Source organism: Mobula birostris, chromosome 25, assembly GCF_030028105.1.
Source record: "Mobula birostris isolate sMobBir1 chromosome 25, sMobBir1.hap1, whole genome shotgun sequence".
NCBI classification, from domain to species: Eukaryota; Metazoa; Chordata; class Chondrichthyes; order Myliobatiformes; family Myliobatidae; genus Mobula; species Mobula birostris.
In genome coordinates, this window is record NC_092394.1 from 2,090,925 (window position 1) to 2,108,969 (window position 18,045).

At 43.3% G+C, this 18,045-nt stretch overlaps 1 protein-coding gene across 1 annotated transcript in view; it reads right to left on the bottom strand.

Moving 5' to 3' along the window:
• The window catches only part of smg6 (SMG6 nonsense mediated mRNA decay factor), a 527,995-nt gene that overhangs the window by 401,159 nt on the left and 108,791 nt on the right, over window positions 1-18,045 (bottom strand). The window contains exon 8 of the mRNA XM_072243359.1: window positions 12,395-12,456. Coding sequence (XP_072099460.1) covers window positions 12,395-12,456 — 62 coding nt within the window. The remainder of the gene's footprint in view (window positions 1-12,394; window positions 12,457-18,045) is intronic.

The window sequence follows — 18,045 nt, forward strand, 5'->3', positions numbered from 1 at the left end:
AAAAGGTGGAGTGTGGAGGTTAGAAGTGAGTTGTATTGACAAGTATTTGTATTTTTGTAGTTTTCTCATTTAGTTATTTTTATATTTTATTAACAGAAATGTATTACGTTTGACTCAAGAGTTTTTAAAATTTATGAAAGGGAAAGAAAGATTAATTTCAAAAAAGTTATCTTTTTTAATCAAGAAAGGTTTGCTAAAATTCATTCTCTACTCAAAAGAACATTGGCAATTATTTTGCATTATTAAATCTACAACTTACTGATAACACTAACATACCATGAGCTGTAAATATAATAATTTTGAGACCTGAAAATTATTTCAAGGGTTCCTCCAGGGCAAAGAGTGGGTGAGAAAGGGTGATCTAACCCTTCCCTCCCACATAGTCCTCCATTTTTCTCTTAAATGTCCGTAATGTATCTGTTTCGACCACTACCCATCATTGTCTACGTTAAAAAAAACCTCTGACCTCCCTTTATATAGAGATACAGCACAGAACAGGCCCTTTGGCCTCATGAGCCACACTACCCAGCAACCCAGCCTAATAATATGATAATTTAGCACGACCAATTAACCTACTGACCAGTAGATCTTTGCACACTGGAGCACCAGGAGGAAATCCACGTGCTCACGGGAAGAATGGACAAACCTTCTTACAGAGGATGCTGGAATTCAACTCAACTCTAATAACATTGCGCTAACCACAACACTACCGTGGCACGCCATATACCCAATGACTTGCAGTGCTTGGCCACTACAGTTATCTGTGACCATGAATTCCATAGGTTCACTACCCTCTGGTACAGAAATTCCTCCTCATCTCTATTCTGAAGGGAAATTATTTGCCCAGCATAGGAAACATCCTCTCCACATCCACTCTATCTAGGCCTTTCAATATTCAATAGGTTTCAATGAGATTCTGCCTCTCCTGCCCCCACACATTCTTCTAAGCTCCAGTGAGTACAGGTCCAATGCCATCAAAAGCTCCTGATATGTTAGTTCTTTCATTCCCTTTGGACCCTCTCCAATTCCAGCATAACTTCTCTAAGAAGTAGGACACAAAACTGTTCACAATACTCCAAATGTGGTGTGATCATCATTGTATAAAAGGTTCAACATTACATCCTTAAACTTTTATATTCTTGTCCTGTCCAAATGAATGCTAAAATTGCATTTGTGTTCCTGACCACTGACTCAACCTGCAAATTAACCTTTAGGGAATCCTACACAACTCACAAGTCCCTTTGCACCTCTTATCTTTGAATTCTTCGAAGCACCTTTGCTTCATGAAACAAGGAGACCAAAACCACACATGTAGTCTCACTCAAACACCAGGAAATCTGCAGGTACTGGAAATTTAAGCAGCACACACAAAAAATACTGGTGAATGCAGCAGGCCAGACAGCATCTACAGGAAGAGGTACAGTCGACGTTTCAGGCTGAGACCCTTCGTCAGGACACAGCAGGCCAGACGAAAGGTCTCAGCCCGAAACGTCGACAGTACCTCTTCCTATAGATGCTGCCTGGCCTGCTGCGTTCACCAGCAACTTTTGTGTGTGTTGTATGTAGTCTCACTAAAGTGTTAAATAATTTCAGTAGGACTTCCTTAAGACTAACATGCCTTTTAAGACTAACATGCCACTAACATTCCTTATTGCTTTCTGACCTGCATGCTAGCTTCAAGTGAGCTGCTTACAAGAACAGTGTTTCTGCTGGTTAATACTCACCTCTCACCATTTAATTAGAACATACAGTACAGGCCCTTCAGCCCATATACTGTGCCAAACTTTTAACCTACTCCAAGATCAATCTAACCCTTCCCTCTGACACAGCCCTCCAGTTTTCCATCATTCATTCACCCATCAAAGTCTCTTAAATGTGCTTGCCTCTATCAGCACCTTTGGTGATATGTTCCACGCACCCATCACTCTGTGTAAAAAAAATCTACCTCTCACAACCCCCCTATACTTTCCTCCAATCACCTTAAAATTATGCTCCCTCATATTAACCATCCAAACTTCTCTTTAACATTGAAATCAAACTCACATGCACCCCTTGTGCTGGCAGCTCAGTCCACACTCTCACATCCTTCTGAATGAAAATGTTTCCACTCACGTTCCCCCTAAACTTTTCACCTTTCACCCGTAACCCATGACCTCTGGTTGCAGTCCCACCCAACCTCAGTGGAAAAAGCTTGCTTGCACTTACCCTATCTATATCCCTCATAATTTTGTATACCTCCATCAAATCTCTTCCCAATCTTCTACGTTCCAAAGAATAAAATCCTAACCTACTCAACCTTTCCTTATAATTTAGGTCCTCCAGACCCAGCAACATCCTTGTAAATTTTCTCTGTACTCTTTCAATCTGCTTACATCTTTCCTGTAGGTAGGTGACCACAACTACACCCAACAATCCAAATTAGGCCTCACCAACGTTTTGTACAACTTTAACATAACATCCAACCTCCTGCACTCAGTACATTGATTTATGAAGGCTAATGTGCCAAAAGCATTCTTTATGATCCTATCCACCTGTGACGCAACCTTCAGCACATTACGGATCTATATTGGCAGATGGAGTTCAACCCAGGTAAGTGTGAAGTGGTTCATTTTGGTAGGTCAAATATGATGGCAGAATATAGTACTGTATCAATGGTAAAATTCTTGGCAGTGTGGAGGATCAGAGAGGTCTTGAGGTCCGAGTCCATAGGATGCTCAAAGCAACTGCACAGGTTGATTCTGTGGTTAAGAAGGCGTATGGTGCATTGGCCTTCGTCAATCATGGAATTGAATTTAGGAGCCGAGAGGTAATTTTGCAGCTATATAGGACCCTGGTCAGACCCCATTTGGAGTACAGGTTTCCCCCGCCATCCGAAGGTAGAGCATTCCTATGAAGCGGTTCATAAGCCGAAATGTCATAAAACAAAGAAGCAATTACCATTTATTTATATGGGACAATTCTGTGAGCGTTCGCAGACCCAAAAATAACCTACCAAATCATGCCAAATAACACATAAAACCTAAAATAACAGTAACATATAGTAAAAGCAGGAATGATATGATAAATACACAGCCTATATAAAGTAGAAATACTTTTCCACAATCATTACTGAACTGTTCTCCGTAGCAAAAATCTCACGCAAGCGCTGTTGGCAAGAACACTCTCTCCAGCTATGAAGCTGCAAAATCATACCAAATAACACTTAAAAATACACAGCCGATATGAAGTAGAAATAATGTATGTACAGTGTAGTAACACTCACTGGAATTGGGAAAGCGCAGAGCACACTGGTGATGGTGCATTAGGCTTGTCGGAGTTTGGGTGGTACAGTGGCCCCCACCCTCCAGGCCCCCGAGCGATACATTGCCACGAAGCACGCAGGGGTCCAGTGGTAGCCGGGAGGCACACAGCACATCTTTAAGAAAAAAGTCGAAATAAACATGCTAATTAATTAGGTGCCTCCCGACACGTAATCGTCGGCCCAGATCTTTCTTAAAGATGTGCTGTGTGCGTCCCGGCTACTGTTGCATTCTCCACGAATCGGTATCTGTCCGTGGCCTGTGGGTTGGGGTGGTAGGACACTGGTGTGTCATCTCGTCATCTGTTTCCATTAGAGCAGGCAGCTCATCTTCTTCTATCTCTGCCCGCCTCGATGTCGAAGGTCGAGGTTCGTCGTCTGCTGTGGCTGATGTGGAAGGCTTGCTTGACTGCTGAGCCTCGCGCACTTTTCTATCACACAGTTCTTTAATAAGGACTCAAACCATCCTGCAAATATGTCCTAAACCGACGTACCATTTCAAAATTAAAGTCGTACTTTATCATTATTCATTTGGTTTGGACTGTTATCCTTTTTTCTTCCAATTACATCAGCTCTTCATTTGTCAGTTCTTGGTGATGGGATGCCAAAACCTCTTCAACATCATCTTCGTCAGCTTCCACAAGCCAAACTCACGTTGTCCTTACTTCGTTCATCACAATCAAAACGCTTAATTATGTCTAGTTTTACCGTAAGTGTAACACCCTTACGAGCTCTTTCAGGCTTTTCCGATACCATAGAACTCATCTTGCAAACGGCTGCTCACAGGCACGTGTTTCAGCAATGCCGGCGAGAATGCCATTCCGAATCCGGGGGAGAGCAGCTGCTCGGGGCGCGCTCTGTCTTTTATTGCGCGCTGAATTTTTTTTGTAACAGTGAAAACACCTCCTGAAAGCGAAAACAGGGTACTAATGTAGTTCTTTCGTAACAGTGAGGTTTCATAAAGCGAACGTTCGAAAAGCGGGGGACACCTGTACTGTGCTCAGTTCTGGTCGCCTCACTACAGGAAGAATGTGGTAACCATAGAAAGGGTGCAGAGGAGATTTACAAGGATGTTGCCTGGATTGGGGAGCATGCCTTATGAGAATAGGTTGAGTGAACTCGGCCTTTTCTCCTTGGAGCGAGGGAGGATGAGAGGTGACCTGATCGAGGTGTATAAGATGATGAGAGGCATTGATTGTGTGGCTAGTCAGAGGCTTTTTCCCAGGGCTGAAATGGTTGCCACAAGAGTACACAGGTTTAAGGTGCTGGAGAGTAGGTACAGAGATGTCAAAGGTAAGCTTTTTACTCGGAGTGGTGAGTGCGTGGATTGGGCTGCCAGCAACGGTGGGGAAGGCAGATACAATAGGGTCTTTTAAGAGACTTTTGGATAGGTACATGGAGCTTAGAAAAATAGAGGGCTATGGGTAAGCCTAGTAATTTCTAAGGTAGGGACAGGTTCGGCACAACTTTGTGGGCCGAAGGGCCTGTATTGCGCTGTAGGGTTTCTATGCTTCTATATTCCCAGATCCCATTGTTCTACCACACTCCTCAGTGCCCTGTGTAAGACCTACCCTGGCTGATCCTACTGAAGTGCAAAACCTCACACTTGGCTGTATTAAGTTCCATCTGCCATTTTTCAGCCCGTTTTTCAACTGATACAGATTCCTATGCAAGCCATGATAGCTTTCCTCACTTGTCCACTACACCCGCCACCACCCCCCTCCCCATCCTGGCTTCATCCGCATATTTACTGATCCAGTTTAACCACATTATCATCCAGATCATTGATATGGATGACAAACAAAGGACCCAGTACCGATCCCTGCAGCACAATGCTGGTCACAGACCTCCAGTCAGAGAGGCAACCCTCTACTACCACTCTCTGGCTTCTCTCACAGAGCCAATGTCCAATCCAGTTTACTACCTCATCCTGAATGACGAGCGACTGAGCCTTCTTGACCAACCTCCCATGTCAGACTTTGCCATACGAGGTGACCAGAACGGAACACAATACTCCAAGTCTGATCTAACCAGAGTTTTAAAGAGCTGCAACGTTACCCCATGAGCTTAACTTAATCCCCCCCACAACTAATGAAGGCCATCACACCAACTTGCATGGCAACTTTATGGGATTTATATACAAGATCCCACTGCTCCACCGCACTGCTTAAAATTGTCTTTTCCTTGTGCTCTGCCTTCAAGATTGACCTTTTAAAGTACATCACTTCACAATTTTCTGGATTGAAATTCATCTGCCACCTCGTACCTCAGCTCTACATCCTATCGATGTGCCATTACAACCATTGACAAATTCCTTCACTATTCACAACACCATCAAGTTTCTTTTAATAAATAAGCCTTAATTAACCAAATTAATAGGTGCATTGTACCAAAGTAAGTGATTTCACATTTCTATCTTGGACTCTAGTTGTCACTCAGTGTGGCCTTATTCCCATGAAACCTCTGTAAATCTATCCCCCTGCTCACAATCCCAACTATCAAACTTGGGTATCTGACATATGGTTCCCTCAGCTGAATTGCTGATATACGCTTACTGTGCAGAAGTCTTAGGCACCTGTATATAACTAGGGTGCCTAACACATTTGCACAGTACTGTAATTTTATGTATTGCATTGTACTGCTGCCACACATTAAAAAAAACAAATTTCATGACATATGTGAGTGATGATAAACCTGATTCTGATATGGGTCTCTATTGTGGACTGAGAGTGGGAAGAGGGCAGGGAGAGGGGAATTGTGGTTGGGAAATGGGGAAGGGAGCGGGGAGCTGGAAGCACCACAGACACATTCTGTAATGATCAATAAATCAATTGCTCGGAATCAAATGACTTTGCCTGGTGTCTCAGGACTGGGTATGTCTGCACCCACATCACCACCACCCCTGGCATTCCTTCTCTGCTACACGTCCCATCCCTCCAGCGGCACTCCACCCTCACCATTCTAAACATCCTTTGCTCTTGCCAAATTCACAACTCACTCTCCGCTCCACATTGATAAATACAGTACGCTGCAAAATTCAAGCACTGTAGCTATATATACTGAATGTTCTGAAGACTTCTGCACAGTACTGGATATGTGCTGTTATTACATTAGTACTGATTCTGAGCTTCTCCTACTACTGAAGTAGGCTGACAGATCAGTCGTTTCCTGTTTTCTCTCTCCTCCTCTTCAATATTGAGGCCATGTTTGTTTCCTTCCAATCCATAAACAGAATTTAAGTTTCTACAGAATTCAGGAAGATCACAACTGGGAGGTTCACTATCCTACACCTACCCGGCACAATGTGGCTCATCGGTCATTAGAATTTATCAGTTTCTAATCTTGCTAGACCCCTGGTTCTCGATGTCTTAGGGAGGTGTTTCTGTTTTTTCTCCCCACGCAGACTGACACAAATAGCTTAACTCCTCTGCAGTTTCCTTATTTCCCATTATAGATTCTCAGAACTCTGACTGTCACAGATTCGCATTTTCCCCAACAGTCTACATACCTGTAGAATCTCTCACACTGCATTCACGTTATCAAGAGAGAAGGATAATCGCTGCTGCTGATTGGGGAGAGAAAGGTTCACGTGCCCTAACTAGAGAAATATACAGGTGGTCTGAACAGGGAGGCACTTCTTTGAGCAATTTGAAAGGTAACCTGTAACTCCATTCTATATTCTCACTTCTATCCAACAGCTCATTCTTACTTTACGTAATTATACACTCTCATTTTCAAATTTCAGTCAGGCCACAGCAAGAACACTGGGGGCAGGGATGTCACCCCACCGCCACCAAGGTCTCATCACTAGGACTGTAAGCTGTTTACTGTTTACCTGTGCTATGCACCACATGTATTTTGAGTTATATTTTATTAACTTATTTGTTGTAATATTTTGTTTTATGTGCTGTACGTGATACATGTTTTGTGGGTACATTGTGGTCCACAGAAACTTTGTTTCATTTGACTGTATATACTGACAGTCAGATGACAATAAACTTGACGTTGTCTAGAGCAGCCGCCCTGTTTCACAACAACATGGCTCAGCTCGAACTTGAAAACTGTGCTTTCATGTTTTGGATTTCCTTACTAGAGGAAATAGTTTCATGTAACTACCCTATGAAATCCCAATCGTTTTAAATACCTCAATTATATCCCCCTTGACCTCCCAAGCAAGGGAATTCAAACCAACTTTAAGTAATCGTTGATTTTGCAATTTAACCCTTTAAGTCTAAGAATAAATTCAATAAATTAGAATCAGGTTTAATATCACTGTTTATTTTTTAAACTATAAATTACAATAAGAAATATATATGAAAAATTAAATTAAACAAGTAGTTCAAAAAGAGAGGGAAAAAATAGTGAGATAGTGTTCATGGGTTCATTGTCCATTAAGAAATCTAATGGCAGAGGGGAAGAAGCTGTTCCTGAATCGTTGAGTATGTGTCGTCAGGCTCCTGTACCACCTCTTTGATGGTAGCAATGAGAAGGGGGCACGTCCTGGGTGATGGGGGCCCTCAATGATGACTGCTGCCTTTTCGAGGCAGCAGCTTTTGAATGTGTGTGTCTTCAATGATGGGGAGTGTAGTGGCCATGACGGAGCAGGCTTGAGTTCACAACTCTTGTGCAGTTGACAGTTTTGGATGCGGAGTCACTGGATATATTTAAATCTCCCTGTACAGTGTAGCCCAGTCACAGCTGCCTACATCCCCTTCATGGTGTGGTGTTCAGACATTACAAAAACCACCCACCTGGCCCCAGTCACTGCTCCACCATGCAGCAAGATCATGACCAGCCTTTGGCCTCAGGCCACTTTCTTCTGATTCTTGCCGACACAGTTTCCTCTGATTCTTTAAAATCCCACAATAAGCATACAAACTGGATGCAGTTTGACCAAGGTTCTGTGACAAAAGCCCAGGATTTTGTGTTGCCAAAAACAGTACAGCACTGTGGGCCAAAGGGCCTGTTCCTGTGCCCTGCCAATACTCCATTAGTTCTGACGCAAGCCCACTGACCTGAAGCCCCAACTCTTTTCCTCTCCACATAGATTACACCTGGCCCATCTGTTTTTATTCCTCTTTGGCATAAAACTGATGAAGAGAGTTTGATGGCTCTGGGCCTGTACTCACTGGAGTTCAGAAGAACAATGATCTCATTGAAACTTATTAAATATTGAAAGTCCTGCATAAGGTGGAAGCTGAGAGGATGTTTCCTATAGTGGGGGAGTCCAGGACCAGAGGGCACAGCCTCAGAATAGAGGGACACCCCTTTAGAACAGAGATGAAGAGGAATTTCTTCAGCCAGAGGGTGGAGAATCTGTGGATCTCATTACCACAGATGACTGTGGAGGCCAAATCATTGGGTATATTTAAAGCAAGGGTTGATACGCTCTCGATTATGGTGGAGCAGACTCGATGGGCCAAACGGCCCAATTCTGCTCCTATGGTATTATGGTCTTATTGCTTAATTTTTTGTACCAGCAGGCTGCATTTAATGACATGCACATGGACAACAAAATCCACAGGCTCCTTTACACCTCCTCATTTTCTACCAAGAAAATACTTCCACTTCTCTTTTTTGCATCAACACTACGTGTTCACAAACCTCCCACCACTGGATTTAATACTGACATATTTCATCACTCACTTTATTTGGCTTCTTTTGTAAGTGCACACATAGACATTAAGTAGATAATCGCCATGCACACAGTGTCCTACCCAGACACACACTTATCACTCTTGAGAGGACAAATGAAACATGGATAGAAAGAAGCAGCATGCACAGCCTGAGACAGATCAATGATAGGCACATCCGAATGCATTACAGGCTCACTGTTTCAAGAGTTGCTCCAGGAATTCTGTCTTGAAATCAGATACATCAGTCAAATCACATTACGCCACGTTATTTACAGAGTTGCTCTTTTATTCTTCATTCCAAACCTTGCATTCTACAATGACGACAACTCTTTACGATGTCATGTTAACCTTGCCAGAGTCACAGCAGCTTTCTAATGACATCACAGCAGCCGGACTATCCTCACAGGTTAACTATTTCCAAGGACGCTGTCTGTGGCAGTTTCTGAGACTGGTTTTAAGACTGGGCGCAAACACGAGGAAATCTGCAGATGCTGGAATTTCAAGCAACACACATAAAAATTGCTGGTGAACGCAGCAGGCCAGGCAGCATCTATAGGAAGAGGTACAGTCGACGTTTCGGGCCGAGACCCTTCGTCAGGACTAACTGAAAGAAGAGATATTTCTTACTATCTCTTCCTTCAGTTAGTCCTGACGAAGGGTCTCGGCCCGAAACGTCGACTGTACCTCTTCCTATAGATGCTGCCTGGCCTGCTGCGTTCACCAGCAATTTTTAAGACTGGATCACTGATTATTGGAATCTGCAGAATCTGTCGCTGTGATTGTGAAGCTGGTAATGGGGTAACATTCTAATATTCTACAAAGCCTGAAATCACTTCAAACTGCTTTGAATACTTCTCCCATGACCAACAAATTGCCAAACAAAAATGTGATGTATGTTAATACTGTTTGAAAGAAAAGGAATATTAATGAACTCAAAAACCAAAGCATGTTTACAAGAATAAGCTGTGCAATGCTTTTACATTCTTTGCGTATATGGTCAATGCTTCTTGTACCTCAGTAACACTGCTGTCATTCTGTGGCCCCCTGGGGTGATACCCTACTACAATCATTGAGGAGCTTCCTCGGCCAACCTGGTCCCTCCTGCTCCAGTAACAGCAGAACCCACAGCTGTGGTCCTTCTCCACATTGGCCTGGCGGTGGCGGTACCAGGCCTCAGTGTGTCTCTCAGCATGTCCTCCTGCAGCCTGGAATGTGCCAGTCACCAGCATTCCTCCCAGTGAAGCCCAAGGAAAAGGTTGTGTTGCTGAGCATTAAGATACTTCAGGAAACTGGACACTGACTGACCATCCTAAACTTTTAACAATTTCTGCACCTCCCACTTATGAGAACCAAACTTACTATTTCAAATAGTCAGCAAGGAACTTGCTTTTGGTTATTCCCACTACATTCAAATCTCATATGTTCAGGTCAACTCATGTGACGGGAAGAAAATTACTGCCTGCCACATTCAAATCACACTTCAGCTCAAGCACAGAACTCAGCATAAGGCCACTCTCTCCCCAAGATAGACAGAGAAACAGGAAACAAACTCACAGAACATAGAAATCTATAGCACAGTACTGGCCCTTCAGCCCACAATATTGTGCCAACCATGTAACCTACTCTAGAAACTGTCTAGAATTTCCCTATCGCATAGCCCTCTATTTTACTAAGCTCCATGTACCTATCTAAGAGTCCCTTAAAAGACCCCATTGTATCCACCTCTACCAACGTCGCTGGCAGTGCATTCCATGCACCCACCACTCTGAGTGAAAAACTTACCTATGACATTCCCCTTGTACCTACTTCCAAGCATCTTAAAACTATGCCCTCTCAAGTTAGCCATTTCAGCCCTGGGAAAAAGTCTCTGACTATCCACATGATCAATGCCTCTCAGCTGCTTATACACCTCTATCAGGTCACCCCTCATCCTCCATCATCCAAGGAGAAAACGCCAAGTTCGCTCAACCTATTCCCGTAAGGCATACTCACCAATCCAGGCAACATCCTTGTAAAGCTCCCCTGCACTCTCTCTACAGTATTCACATCCTTCCTGTATTGGGGTGACCAGAACTCACAGTACTCCACATGGGTCTAACTTAGGTCTTATATATCTGTAACATTACCTCCCAGCTCTCGAACCCTATCCCACAGTTGATGAATGCAAATATATCAACACTGTCAACCTGTGCAGCAGCTTTGAGTGTCCTATGGACACAGACTCCAAGATCTCACTGATCCTCCACACTGCCAAGAGTCTTACCATTAATATTATATTCTGTCTTCAAATTTGACCTACCAATTCACACCACACTTATCTAGGTTGAACTCCATCTGCTACTTCTCAGCCGAGTGCTGCATCCGTTCGATGTCCCATCGTAACCTCTGTCAATCCTCCAGACTATCCACACCAGCTCCAACTTTTCTGTCATCAGCAAGCTTACTAACCCACCCTTCTCCTTCTTCATCCAGGTCATTTATAAAAATCACAAAGAGGAGGGGTCCCAGAACAGATCCCTGCAGAACCATCCTCCATACAGAATATAACTTGTCTACAACCACTCTTTTCCTTCTGTGGGCAAGCCAATTCTGGATCCACAAAGCAAGGTCTCCTTGGATCCCATGCCTCCTTACTTTCCGAATGAGCCTTGCATAGGGAACCTTATGAAATGCCTTAGTGAAATCTATATACACTACATCCACTGCTCTACCTTCATCAATGTGTTTTGTTACATCCTAAAACTGGTTATTACATTGCCAACGACCCAGGTTCAATTCCCACCGCTGTCTATAAAGAGTCTGTACGTTCTCTCCAAGACCACGAGGTTCCTCTGGGTGCCTGGCTCCCTCCCACATCTTAAAGACATATGGGTTAGGGTTAGTAAGTTCTGTGCATGCTATGTTTGGGCCAGAAGCATGGCAACACTTGCAGGCTACCCCCAGAACAGTTCACTGTATGTTTCAATGTACGTGTGACAAATAAAGCTAATCTAATCTTCATCTATAAAATTACTGCTGGAGGATGTGATTTTAAAAGGATGAGAGATGGATCATGCTTCATTCCCAAAGCCAACAGTGTTTCAGCTGTTCGAAGTATTCTAACAGTGCGGGGCCCTGCACCTCTACGGTAGACAAACGCAGCACCACCAGACTGTGATGCACAAAGACGGACAGATAACTGGCCACCCAGGATGCTGCCAGAATGTCCAACTAGTAATTTGTAGTGCTGCCCATATGCAACGTGCCAGATATAAGCTCACCGTACCACAACCAAAACCTCATTTCAAAAAGTCGCAAAATCAAGCAGCTCAAAAAGGGTTAATGCCAAGCTTATTTAACATGTTGAAACTGCTGGCATTACAATATTTAATTTCAACATTATGCAGGAAACAAAAATCTCTGAGGAACCATTGAAATGTCATCTTTAGTATACAAAAGAAAAAATGTATTTTGCACTTACCCTATCTTGGTGAAGAGCTTCCCTTGGGCATGAAGAAAATTCAGGATAAATCTTTTATTCAGCTTTTTTTTGGGGAAGAAGATAGAAGGGAAGGGAATAAAAAAAGAAAGAAAGAGACAATTAATCTTGTTGCAGTGCGTTTTTATCAGCAGTCAACATCAGAGGCAGAGGACAGCATGACCACAGCTCAGTGGCAAGGAACAGATGCCTGGAGGCGAAACGTGCCCAGAGTCACAGTCCTAGCCCTGCTCCTGCTGCCAAGGCTCGGTACCGCCCTCTGCTGGAAATCACCCATACCTGAAGCCCCAAGCATACCCTGACCTTGAAACCCATTTGACAGCAGGGGAATCAATGACAGTGCAGCTAATTCCAAATCACAGTAAAATATGAAATATCTCATAGAAATCATGACCTCATAAAGGGCCAGAAATACAGTTAAGTCAGAATACAAAATGGAATGTCTGTTCAACGCATATCACACAACAAAATCACCAGATGCTCTCATTCCACTTTCTGAGACATTCAAAATAAATAAATACCATTTAAAAATGATATGTGCAATCATCTCAACACCATAGTCTCAGATAGGTTTGGGTGGGTGGGTTTTGAAGAGGAAAGGAGATTCAGAGCACAAAAAGGCCATTTTGACCCACTGTCTCATTTACTGGTAACACACACAAAATGCTGGAGCACCTATGGAAAAGAGTTGGCGTTTCAGGTCATGAACCTTCATCAGGACTTGTTGCTTGGATTTGCTCTTGCTTGTCATTTACTGGCAAGTGGTTTACAGCCTTCTATGTCATGGCAACTGAAGTGCTTGTCTAGATACCTCTTAAAAAGGTGTGAAAGTACGTGCCTCTACCACCCCTTCAGGCAATTTGAGTGAAAGCATTCTTCCAGTGTTTTGCAAACTTCTTGTTGTTTTACCTTAAACCTAATAATAATAATAGAAACATAAATTTACCCTGACATTCCCCCTCGCTGGGTGGCACAGAAGGGAATGACCTCATAAAGCCTAGGACATTTGCAATCTGACTGTTGAGACAGTTGCTGTACAACGTTCCCTCCAAGATGAGAGTGTGCACAGATCTTTTGCTACTAGCGCACAAAGGAATTTAAACTACACACAAAAAGTTGTCACCCTCTATCTCGTTGGCATGTTAAGTATAATTCACAATCGTACACAATCACATTTTCTTTTTCCGGTTTCTGGTTGGACGGTGTTGACAACGTGGAGTCTGTGATGATTTGTCTGCAGATTTTAGAACTGGCTTATTTATACTGTTTTTATTGAAGACATTATTCAATGTGCACATGTGGTTATCACTGAGCAAAAAATTGCACAGCTCAAGATCAGAGGGAACTTTGGTGCTGAAGTATCCCACCCACCCTGCTCATGGACTGTTTATCCCACTCCCATCAGAAAGAAGGCTACACAGCATCCACGCCAGAACCACCAGGCTCAAAAACATTTACTTTCCCCAAGTGGTAAGGCTGATGAACACATCTGTTCACTAACCCATCCCTCTACACCCCCAACCACCACTAATTTATCATTTCACAAACAACAGAAAGTCTGCAGATGCTGGAAATCGAAGCAACACACACAAAATGCTGGAGGAACACAGCAGGCCAGGCAGCATCTGTGGAAAAAGGTATTTTATCATTTACTATCAGAGTCACTTTACCTACACATACTCCTTAGTGTCACTTTATGGGCATACTATAATTTATGTATACGAGCTATCTTACATAGAAACATAGAAAATAGGTGCAGGGTAGGCCATTTGGCCCTTCGAGCCTGCACCGCCATTCAGTATGATCATGGCTGATCATCCAACTCAGAACCCTGTACCAGCCTTCTCTCCATACCCCTGATCCCTTTAGCCAAAAGGGCCATATCTAACTCCCTCTTAAATATAGCCAATGAACTGGCCTCAACTGTTTCCTGTGGCAGAGAATTCCACAGATTCACCACTCTCTGTGTGAAGAAGTTTTTCCTAATCTCAGTCCTAAAAGGCTTCCTCTTTATCCTCAAACTGTGACCCCTCGTTCTGGACTTCCCTAACATCAGGAACAATCTTCCTGCGTCTAGCCTGTCCAATTCCTTTAGGATTTTATACGTTTCAATAAGATCCCCCCCCCCCCAATCTTCTAAATTCCAACGAGTATAAGCCTAGTTCATCCAGTCTTTCATCATATGAAAGTCCTGCCATCCCAGGAATCAATCTGGTTAACCTTCTTTGTACTCCCTCTATGGCAAGGATGTCTTTCCTCAGATTAGGGGACCAAAACTGCACACAATACTCCAGGTGTGGTCTCACCAAGGCCTTGTACAACTGCAGTAGTACCTCCCTGCTCCTGTACTCGAATCCTCTTGCTATAAATGCCAGCATACCATTCGCCTTTTTCACCGCCTGCTGTACCTGCATGCCCACTTTCAATGACTGGTGCATAATGACATCCAGGTCTCGTTGCACCTCTCCTTTTCCTAATTGGCCACCATTCAGATAATAATCTGTTTTCCTGTTTTTGCCACCAAAGTGGATAACCTCACATTTATCCACATTAAATTGCATCTGCCATGAAATTGCCCACTCACCTAACCTATCCAAGTCACCCTGCATCCTCTTAGCATCCTCCTCACAGCTAACACTGCCACCCAGCTTCGTGTCATCCGCAAACTTGGAGATGCTGCATTTAATTCCCTCATCCAAGTCATTAATATATATTGTAAACAACTGGGGTCCCAGCACTGAGCCTTGCGGTACCCCACTAGTCACTGCCTGCCATTCTGAAAAGGTCCTGTTTATTCCCACTCCTTGCTTCCTGTCTGCCAACCAATTCTCTATCCACATCAATACCGTACCCCCAATACCATGTGCTTTAAGTTTGCACACTAATCTCCTGTGTGGGACCTTGTCAAAAGCCTTTTGAAAATCCAAATATACCACATCCACTGGTTCTCCCCTATCCGCTCGACTAGTTACATCCTCAAAAAATTCTATGAGATTCGTCAGACATGATTTTCCTTTCACAAATCCATGCTGACTTTGTCCGATGATTTCACCGCTTTCCAAATGTGCTGTTATCGCATCTTTGATAACTGACTCTAGCAGTTTCCCCACCACCGATGTTAGGCTAACCGGTCTATAATTCCCTGGTTTCTCTCTCCCTCCTTTTTTAAAAAGTGGGGTTACATTAGCTACCCTCCAATCCTCAGGAACTAGTCCAGGATCTAACGAGTTTTGAAAAATTATCACTAATGCATCCACCATTTCTTGGGCTACTTCCTTAAGCACTCTGGGATGCAGACCATCTGGCCCTGGGGATTTATCTGCCTTTCATCCCTTCAATTTACCTAACACCACTTCCCTACTAACATGTATTTCCCTCAGTTCCTCCATCTCACTGGACCCTCTGACCCCTACTATTTCTGGAAGATTATTTATGTCCTCCTTAGTGAAGACAGAACCAAAGTAATTATTCAATTGGTCTGCCATGTCCTTGCTCCCCATAATCAATTCACCTGTTTCTGTCTGTAGGGAATTCTTACATATTCTTACATATTTATATTTATTGTTTATTATTATTATTGTGCTTTTGTGCTGCATCAGATCCAGAGTAACAATTATATTGTTGTCCTTTACACTTGTGTACTGAAAATCACATTGAACAATGTTGAATCTTGACAGATGTGTTGAGGGTAGAGTTAAGGGGATAGGCAGTGAGGGTACAGATGTGTAACTGAGGGCATATACGTTCCCTTGCTCCACCATTACCTCGTCACAAGCAAAGATTCTGTGTTCCATTAAGACACAGCAGACATCCAGAGGGAAAGCATTCTCACCATTTGCTTAACTCAATGCAAAAGACTGAAGAAAGATTAGGTTTATTTATCCAATGTACATCAAAACATAGAATGAAATGCATCGTTTGCATCAAATCAAATCGGCGAAGATTGTGCGGGGGACAGCCTGCAAGTGTCATCACACTTCCAACTCCAACGTAGCATGGCCACAATTCACTAACTGTAACTGGTACATCCTTGGAAAGTGGGAGGAATTCGGAGCACCCAGAGGAATCCCACATGTTAATGGGGAGAATGTACAAATTCCTTACAGACAGTGGCCAGAATCAAATCATGGCATTACAGCTGTCACAGGATGCACTAACCCAGGGTTAGCAAAGTTCCCATACTCTCAGCCTAGCGTGGCCACACTGTTTGGGAGAACATTTATACACAGCCTCCACATTATAAAAATTCATGACACAAGAGTCAGTAGTCACCTCCGATGCCACTAACGCAGGCCCAGGCCCAAGCAGCAATGCTCTGAACCAGAGCTCCTTATCATATCACAGCAGTACTTGTTATCCTGATATCATCTGAGGAAGGATACTAATGTGGGCTGTTTAAACGTTAAATGTCTCACCGGGAATAGATCAGAACTTCAAACTTTAAATTCCACTGTTCAAAACAGAGCAAAGCAAAATAGTTACTGTGGTGGACACCCCAAATGTTTTCCATCATACCCAAGCAAGAAGCAATTCCAAAAGTACGTCACTCAACATTCCAGGAGTGAGAAAATAAAACTCAGATGCTCTCCGTTCAAAGCCCTGACAGAGAGGACGGGTACACAGTCAGTAGCCATACAGACCAATAGGCCCTGACAGAGGACAGGAACACAGACAGTCACTAGCCATACAGACCGATATGGCTGCATTCATTCAAGATTTAAGACAGTTTAATGTCATTTCCAGTACACAAGTGTAAATGAGAACAAAATAATTGTTACTCTGGATCTGTTGCAGCACAAAATAAAAATAAGATAAAGAAAACAGCATTAATTAAAAAAACACATAAATATCAATGTATGAGATAGCTTAATGCATTGATTGTCTATCCATAAAGTGACACCAGGTACAGTGTCTGTACACAAGGTGACTGACAGGAAATGATAAAGTAAGTGGTGGTTGGGGGTGTGGAGGAGTGGGATAGTGGGTGGAGGTGTTGATCAGCCTCACTGCTTAGGGAAAGTATCAGTTTTTTGAGTCTGGTGGTCCTGGTGATGCTATGTAGCCTCCTCCCTAGTGGGAGTGAGGCAAACAGTCCATGAGCAAGGTGACGTTGCAGGCCCTCTTCGAGCACCTCTCTCGATACATGTCTTTGACGGCAGGTAGGCTGGTCCCAATGATATACTCAGCTGAGTTCACCACGTTGTAGATTCTTCCTGTCCACCAAAGAACAGGATCCCTTCAGCTGTGCTGGGCCAGCAGAAAAAGCACCTCATCAGAACCAGGTTTATATCACTGACGTATGCTGTGAAATGTGTTGTTTTGTGACAGCAGTAAACTGCAATACATATAAACATGACTATGTTACAAAGAGAAAGATAAAAATAAATTAATGCAAAGAGAGTGTAAAATATTCACGGATTGTTCTGCATGGGCAACAGACTGACAGGAATGCAGTCCCTGCGAGGAGGCAGAGGGGTAACAGAAAGGGGAGGAGAGTGAGCATTGCTCTCTGCTAAACTGCAATCTCCACCCCCGCAATCGAAGCTGCATAGTCTAGCAACACTCTTTGTGAAGTCTGGTCATATGCAAATAGGACCAGAGGGGCATTTGTTTCCAACTGAGCGCAGATCTCT